This window comes from Balaenoptera physalus (assembly GCF_965194825.1).
Source record: "Balaenoptera physalus genome assembly, chromosome: 13".
NCBI classification, from domain to species: Eukaryota; Metazoa; Chordata; class Mammalia; order Artiodactyla; family Balaenopteridae; genus Balaenoptera; species Balaenoptera physalus.
The window spans coordinates 7,876,165-7,885,110 of NC_138892.1; the positions used below are offsets into that span (position 1 = coordinate 7,876,165).

Consider the following 8,946-nt stretch of genomic DNA (forward strand, 5'->3'; position numbering starts at 1 on the left):
GATTGGCAGAGCCACAGGCAGGGAGGGGCACATTTTCTATCTTTTAAGCCCCGCTTCTGCCAGGAACCTCTTCTTGGTGTCGTCAACTCTCAGCCATCTCCTTCCTTTGGTGCTCCTACAAATTTATGGCAGAGAATGGGCTTCAAGGGGCTTGTGAACTGAACCATGGACTCTCTCTAGAACATACATGAATGTTCTAGAGAGAGTCCATAGCTTGTCGGGTGCTCAAAGGCATCCTCCCCCAAAGTGAAAGGCCACTGATCTGGTCTGTAATTTGTAACTTAAGTACTGATCAGAAAGGCCCAGAGAATTTATTAAAGAGATCAGTGAAATAGAAATGTGGGTTGAGGGAGTTCCCTGGCAGTCTAGTGGTTAGGATTTGGCGCTTTCACTGGTTCAGTCTCTGGTCGGGGAACTGAGATCTTGCAAGCTGTGAGGCGAGGCCAAAATTTTTTTTTTTAATTTGGGTTTAAATTCCACACAGACCTGGGGCCAAACCCTGGCTCTTCAATTTTATTTGTGTACCTCTGAGCAAGTTAGTAAAAATTTTTGAGCCTTTAAAATTGGAATCTTTAAAAATTCATTTTTTAGGGGTCACTGGTTGGACTGAGAGTGCCAAGCCCATAGCAAGTATCCCCAAACTATAGTTATAAACAATACCATTATTAGCTCACTGAGAAGGACTTTTCTATGCCTTGACTAAAATCTGCAAAATGAGGGAAATAACAGTAACTATCTCACAAAGCGAGAGACAAAGTGTATGAGGCACTAAGCAGAAGAGCTGGCACTGCGACCCCCATAAACATCAGGCTTCACAGGACAATCACCTGGGGAGCTCGTTAAAGGCCCTGTGTCCAGGCTACACTCGGCCCCAATTAAATCAGAATCTTTGGGAGTAAGACCCAAGCATCAATATTTTTTAAGGTTTGCAGGTGACCCCAACGTGCAGTCAAGTTTGAGAACCGGTGCTGTGAAAACACAAGGCCAGTCTGCTGACTGTTCCTGTCTCAGCACCCAGGGCCCCAGGAAGGGTCTTCCAACTGATGGCCTCTCACCTGTAATCTAGCCAAGATACTGGCTTTCTTGGAGTTGGAGGAGTAGCTCCTAGAACAGGAGACGCTGCAGAATCTCTTGGTCTTGGAGAAGAAGGCTTCCCTTGTACCCACGATACCACACATCTCACAGACAGCTGGGAAGAGAACTTAGCACATGACTCCCTTGATCATCACCCCAAATCAAACAAAATGATGGGCCCTTCAAAACCTGGGGCACTGCATTCATCAGGTGAGTCCCAGGCCCCCTAAGGCTGACAGAACTGGAATAGAAGGAGGCGGTTTTGGCGTGTACCCCTGAAGCTCCTCAGCACCCCTTGGCTGTATGTGTCAACGGTGGGGCTAAGGAAAACCCACGCGGATGACTGGGGAAGCAGGTGAGTGTTGGAAAGTTTGCAAAGAGGAAAATGAGAAGGAAAAAACGTACCCATATCATTTAACTTCTGTGGGCCTATTTTTTTCTCATCTATAAAGAGACTGAACTAGATCAATGTTTCATCCCTGATATCACATCAGTCACTTGAGGAGCGTTTAAAAATGCCCAAGCCTGATTCTAATTAACTGGTCTGTGGTGGGACACAGGCATCTGTGGTTCGTTAAAAGCTCCCCAGGTGATTCTAATGTGCAGGCAGGTGATAGCACCCCTGGGCTGGATGGTCTCTAATAGCTCGTTCCAGTTCTAAAGTTCTAAGATTCTAAGAGAATGGCTGGAAGAAGATAGAAGGGAGAAAGATAAAAGAAAGGGGAGAAAGGAAGAGAAGACAGGATGAATGGAAAGGAGACAAGTGGCAAAGAGTATTAGATTCTCCTGTTCTAAAGAGTAAAGGGACCAGGGGACAGAAATGTCATCACAGACCATCTAGCCTCCCCATTTTCACAGGCAGTCCCCACACTGGAGGCCCTGACACAGGGGTCCAGGAGCTGTGTAAGCATCACATCTCTGAAGCCAACTGGCTTCCAGATGATTCAGAGGAATTCTCATCTGCCTACCCCTACCCTAACCCTCTAACCCGGAGGTCACTTTATTCTGTATTTTCCCCCCTCTCACTTCCAACCCACAAGCTATTTCTTGTCCCTTCCCAGATAGTAACCAGATGACTTTAGGTGTCCTATAGTCTCAATATGTAGAGAACAGGACAAACGCAAAAGAAGCACCATGTTAATGACTGGCATCTAATATGTGCTGAATAAATATTAATTGTAAGAAAGAATGAAATCACAATTTGAAATCAGACTGCAGCAGAGGAAATGACCCTTGGGGATACTTGGGGTGCCTCTGCTCTCTCCCAGGGCCTTAGACATCTGACCCCTTAGACATCAGATCAAAGAGCCCTTCACACCTGGACAGCTCTGCCCACCTGGCCTATATCCCCCTCTTCCTCCACAGCCTCTGAAACCTCCCCCTCTTCAGGGGACACTTTGAAGGCACCTGGCTCAGAACCACTGCCATCCAAGGAGCGGGGAGTCCCAGGGCTAAGCAAATGCAAGGGGGAGGTGGGCAGCTCCCCCGCTTCCCGATCCTCATTTTCTGCTTCACTTGACTCCTCGAGATAGGAGCTGCTCTCACTGCCCACACTGCTGTTATAACTCCGGAAACTGTCGTAGCCACCAAAGAGCTCCAAATCATCATCTTCCTCTTCCTCCTCCATTGGTTCTGAAGTCTCCTAGTGACACAAAAGTAGGCAGAAGGAATTATGGTTGGCTTAGTGTATGGGAAGGGAAGCTGCAGATCTGTTGTCAACTCCCTTTCCAGTTCTTGGTCAAGTCAACACTTTTGGGCCAAGTGGCAGGCAGAATCAAATACCCCTTTTGCAAACACCAGGATCATTACTCTTGTTTATACATTTATCAACTGCAAATCAGAAGAATACCTAAGGGACTTCCCTGGTGGCGCAGTGGTTAAGAATCCGCCTGCCAATGCAGGGGACAGGGGTTCGAGCCCTAGTCCAGGAAGATCCCACATGCCGCAGAGCAACTAACCCCGTGCACCACAACTACTGAGCCTGCGCTCTACAGCCCGCAAGCCACAACTACTGAACCCACGTGCCACAACTACTGAAGCCCTTGTGCCTAGAGCCCATGCTCCACAACAAGAGAAGCCACCACAATGAGAAGACTGGGCACCACAACAAAGAGTAGCTCCCGCTCGCCGCAACTAGAGAAAGCCAGCGCGCAGCAGTGAAGACCCAATGAAGCCAAAAAAAAAAAAAAAAAAAAAAAAAAAAGAATAAGAATACCTTAGCAAGACAGAAAACATGTATTAGGAATTCACCAAGGTCCCTCTGTGGAATTTATAAGTGATGACATTTTACCATAATTCAAACAGAATACACTGATGTGCAAATATCCTAAGCAAAGTGCCTCATGAAGACTTTCTGGGGAAGATGTATTTTAGAAACTCATTCTTCCCCCTTCAGCATATGTACACCAAAGTAATTTCAACTCAAAAACAACTTAAGTCAGACAAAAGTTAATTTGGGGCCCAGACTGCCCTAAAGAGGATTTCGGAGGCAAATGTCATGCTAGCTATAGCACTGTGGTATATACAATAGCTTTGGACTCAGCTCTGATCCTAACTAGCTGTGGGTCCTTGGGCAGGTCATTTAACCTCTCTGGGTCTCAATTTTCTCATCTATAAAATAAGAAAAATATTTGGCTCCAGGATGTGGAATGTAAATGAGATACTGTATATAAATCTACCTGGCATGTTGTAGAAAAGGTGTGAAGAATTTGGGCTCTAGGCCAGGGCTCCAATACCATCCCTACTGCTTACTAGTTACTACCATCCCTACCGTATGACCTGCAGCAGGTCAATCTCAATGCCTCAATTTCCGCACCTGTAAATGAGGACAATTCCACCTATTTCATAGGCTTTGGGGGAGGAGTAAGGGTTAATACGGGCAAGGCACTCAGAACAGTGACCTGCACACAGCATGTGCTCGATAAATGTTGGCGATTATTACTGGTTAAAAGCATGGGCTCTCAAACCAGGTACGCCTGAGCTTGAATCCAGGATCTTCCACTTATTACCTGTGTGATTTTGTGCAAGATATTTAACCTTACTGCTCCTGGTTTCTCCATCAGTACAATGGAGATAATAACAAGCCCTCTTTAGAGGACTGCTGTGAATGCTGCTATGACATGCAAAGCCTAGTTCCATTTCCAGCAGTTAGTGACAGCTCTAAAACTGCGAGCTGTCATTCTTACTCTCCACTGTATGATTATTTTCCTTTACCCTTATAGAGTTTTTGAGCGATTCCACTTTATATTTACAACTACACATGCAAATGTGCTAGAAAGGAAATTCAAATATAAGGTGACCAGAAGCCAAATGATTAAAGGATGCGTGGGTTATAGGTGGTGGTAGAGTGGAAAAAGCAAACCTGGTAGAGTTTTGGAACTTGACGGACTTAGTGCCCATCTCCTTCACTTTACAGCCCTGTGACCCTCCTGGGGAGTCGCACCACCCCTCCAAGCCTCAGCTACCTGAACCACGAAAACGAGACACTGGGCTGTTGAGTATATTGGGAGATAACGCACGTGAACGCTCCGGACACGGAGAGTTTATTAAACTTTAATCATCCCTTACTTCCCACCAGGATGTGACAGGCCTCATAGTCCCTAAAGAACACCACCATAAGACAAGGAGGAGAAGGAAGATTCAGGAGCTCTCAGATTCTGAACCCGATTCCCCTTCCCCAGGCCAGGGAGGCTGTTCCTCCCTCAACTACTCGGCCCCAGCAGAACCGGAGCAAAAAGAAACGCCAATCGCCTCCGGCCCTGCTCAGCCTAACTACCTGTTTATCCATCCTTCCACCCTCCACCCTCCAGGCGTCGCTCAAAGGCCTAAAGAAGGGCCCACCGAGCGGGGCTCTCGGGGTTCCCTTTCCCAGTCACGAGAAGTCCTCTCCCTCTCACCTCGACGCCCCGGGGCTTCTCCATGAGACAACACAGTTTCTTCAACCGTCACCAGGTGCGGGAAGCCATATTGGCCTCGCTGCTCTCTCCGAGAGCACTCATTGGCCGCCTCCCAGAGCCGCGGGCCAATCACGCTGCAGGAAAGAGGTAAAGCCGGTTCGGCGCTCCCCTGTGCCCCTCCTCCCCGGGAGAGGGGGAAGCCGCGGACGCTTACGGGACTTGTAGTTCCCCTGGGTGCGCGTGAAGTGAGAGGCGTTGCTATAGCGACGTGAAAATCCCCTGGCCCTAGAGTTGCGGCGGCTCGCGCGGACTGTTCTCGTTTCTCCACGCCAACCTCTTGCTATCACTCCAACTCCATTCTTCATTAAACAGTTATTGAATACCTAAGATAGGTACTGTCCAGGCGCCAGGAATAACCTCGCACTCTCCCTGATCAGAAATTTAAGGTGCGCTAGGGCGGGGATGCTAGCAGAGAGACTCTTTTCCGGTTCAGGCAGAAACTGGAATACTCTTATGCCCAATGCTGTAAATGTCCCGCATGCTCAAAATCCTGCAGAACTCCCTCTTACATCACCATCTCCTGAAAAAAAACTCAGATACGTGGCTCTCTGCCTGTTTCCTCTTGTATTTCCCACAACCTCCTTACACACTCGGAGTTCTAGGTGCTGTCGTAGAGCTTTACAAACATCTCAAATCAGGGACAATCAATCACCCTTTTAAAGATGAGGATGGACTTCCCTGGTGGCCAGTGGCTAAGACTCTGCGCTTCCACTGCAGGGGTACGGGTTTAATCCCTGGTCCGGGAAGTTCCACATCCTGCAGTGCGGCCAAAAAGGAAAAAAAAAAAAAAAAAAAAATGAGGACGATGAGGAAACCGTGGCTCTGGGTTTAGACACTTTCTAACATCACACAGGATTGGACTTTAAGATTTAGTCCAAATTCTTTCCCTATGCTATGCTGTACTCTAATTAACTGAGAATCTAACTGTAATAAGTGGGGCTCACCATATGTTAAATATATTTCTAAATTTGAGGTCCACCAGTTATATGTGAAAGTCTTTCTGATTTCTTTCTTTTCTTCAACCCTTTCTACCTCCAACCCCATATCTGTGCTATCCACAAAAACTGTTGGTTCTTTTTTAAAAATATTTATTTATTTGGCTGCACCGGGTCTTAGTTGCGGCATGCTGGATCTTCATTATGGCATGTGGATCTTTAGTTGTGGCATGTGGGATCTAGTTCCCTGACCAGGGATAGAACCCGGGCCCCCTGAATTGGGAACGTGGAGTCTTAACCACTGGATCACCAGGGAAGTCCCTGTTGGTTCTTCTACCTCCAAAATGTATCCTCTATTTCTCCACCTCTACCACCCTAATACAAGCCACTGGTCCACTGCAGCAGCCCTCCAACTAGTTTCTTGGTTTGAATCTTCATCTTCTTTAATCCAGGCAGGTGATCTTTTAAAATCACAAACCAGACCATGTTCATTCTCTTGCTTAAAACCCCTAATAGCTTCCCCTTGCACTTTGAATGAAATCCAAACAATCGACAATAACCTGGCCCCAGCTTTCTTTTCAACCTCCTCTTGTACCATCCTTTCTACCTTTCGCTGCATCCATCCACTCACCTCTTCTTTCTGTTTTTGACTGCCAAGCTTGCGTTGGCCTCCGGGCCTTTGCACTTGCTGTCCTACTTGTATGCAGTATTCTTTCCATGGCTCTTCTCATGGATGGATCTTCATCTTTTTAGATTTCAGCTCAAAGTCACCTCGTCCGGGACCTTATTTAAAGTAGTTGTTCCCTCCCCTCACTCTGTATCTCTTCCCCCATTTTACAGTCCTTTGTAGCACTTGTTTCTCTCTGAAATGTTCTCATTCATTAGTTTACTTGTTTATTGCCTATCTCCTGCCACTGGAATGTAAGCCTCATGAGGGCTGGGACTTAAGTCTGTCTTGTTCTCTGCTGTATTTCCAGAGCCAAAAACAGAGCCTAGCATACACTAAGTGCTCAAAGACTAAAGAGCTAGTTAATGAGACTTCAAGGACTACAACAGGCTGCTGCTTTTTTCTCCCTGTTTCTTCAACAAAGGTTTTTAAAATTGAGGTATAGTTGATGTACAATATTATATAATTTTCAGATGTACGACATAGTAATTCACAATTTTCAAAGGTTATATTTCATTTATAGTTATTACAAAATATTGGCTATATTTCCTATATTATACAATATATCCTTGTAGCTTACTTATCTGTACATAGTACTTTGCCTCTCCCCCTTTCCTCTCCCCACTTGTAACCACTAGTTTGTTCTCTATATCTGTCTCTTTCTTTTTTTTTTTTTATAAATTTATTTATTTTTGGCTGTGTTGGGTCTTCGTTGCTGTACGCGGGCTTCCTCTAGTTGTGGCGAGCGGGGGCTACTCTTCGTTGCGGTGTGTGTGCTTCTCATTGTGGTGGCTTCTCTTGTTGAGAAGCACAGGCCCTAGAGCATGGGCTTCAGTAGTTGTGGCACACGGGCTCAGTAGTTGTGGCTCGCGGGTTCCAGAGCACAGGCTCAGTAGTTGTGGCGCATGGGCTTAGTTGCTCCGCGGCATGTGGGATCTTCCTGGACCAGGGCTCGAACCCGTGTCCCCTTCATTGGCAGGCGGATTCTTAACCACTGCACCACCAGTGAAGTCCCCCGAGTCTCTTTCTTTTTTGTTGTATTCACTAGTTTATTTTTTAGATTCCATATATAAGTGATATCATACAGTATTTGTTTTTCTCTGTTTGACTTATTTCACTTAGCATAATACCTTCCAAGTCCATCCATATTATTGCAAATGGCAAAATTTCATTCTTTTTTATGCCTGAGTCATATTCCATTGTATACATATACCCCATCTTCTTTATCCATTTATCTGTTGCTGGATACTTAGGCTGCTTCCATTTCTTGGCTATTGTAAATAATGCTGTGATGAACGTTGGGGTGCATGTACCTTCTTGAATTAGTGTTTTCGTTTTTTTTCGGATATACACCCCAGAGTTTTAATTTGTAAAATAGGAGTAAGACCACCTCATTGGGTTTTTGTAAGAATTAGAAATAATAAATGTGCAGTGCCTGCCACATACTGGGCAGAGTAAATGGTAGTTATTATCATCCTATTAGATGCTAGGTGGCAGCAACTAGAAGAGTAAACCTACCTAGAAGAATAACTTTTTTGAGTTGCTTAAACTTTTATTAATTTTATAAATGCACAGCCATGAATCTCACAGACAGAGAATCTGCTCCTAGCAAACAAATCAACTTATTCATCATATTATTTAGTGCCTACTCTGTGCCTGGGACCACACTGGACACTGAGGAGACACAGGTGAACAGCTCTGTCCTCATGGAGTTTACTGCCTCCTGCAGGGCGATAGTGGAAACTGAACAAACATCTAGTTCCAACTGAGAAGGAAATTAGCAGGGCACTGTGATGGAGAATAGGGAAGGGAGCACCTGCAGAGGGGGTGTGGGGAGAAGGCCTTGACTTGCAGGATGAGGAGCCAGTTAGGAGAAGAGAGTTGCTGGGGAAAGGTCATTCCAGGCACAGACACAGAATTTAGAGAGGGAGGTAAACAGCTCCAGTTGGCGGGAGAATATAATGGGAAAACTTTAAAGGTTTTAAGGAGGGGAGTAAATTGTTCAGGTTATGTTTTAAGAGCTCACGCTCTGGGTGCTGTGTGGAGAATGGATTGGAGGTGGGTCAAGAGAAGCAGCAGGGAGACCAGTTAGAAGGCTCCTGGACTGATCCAGGGGAAGGACGATGGTGGCTTGGGCCAGGGCAGACTTAGAAGGCATACAGAAAAGTAGAAGAATTTGAGAAATATGTTGGAGGCAGTAATTAATTGTATGGAGTAGGTTTGGAAGAGGAGGAATCCAGAATGACTCTGGGTAAACATGTCAAATGGGTAGATGGTGGGACCATGTTCTGTAGTGGTTAAAAACTGTACAAGG

At 45.9% G+C, this 8,946-nt stretch overlaps 1 protein-coding gene across 2 annotated transcripts in view; it reads right to left on the bottom strand.

Annotated features, from left to right (window-relative positions):
• The window catches only part of L3MBTL2 (L3MBTL histone methyl-lysine binding protein 2), an 18,086-nt gene extending 12,973 nt beyond the window's left edge, over positions 1–5,113 (bottom strand). For both annotated transcript variants that reach the window (XM_082420607.1, XM_082420606.1), the window contains exons 1-3: positions 4,971–5,113; positions 2,482–2,716; positions 1,056–1,189 (exon numbers count right to left, since the gene is read on the bottom strand). In XM_082420607.1, coding sequence (XP_082276733.1) covers positions 1,056–1,189; positions 2,482–2,716; positions 4,971–4,994 — 393 coding nt within the window. In that variant the 5' untranslated portion in view covers positions 4,995–5,113. The remainder of the gene's footprint in view (positions 1–1,055; positions 1,190–2,481; positions 2,717–4,970) is intronic.
• Positions 5,114–8,946: the final 3,833 nt, after the last annotated feature.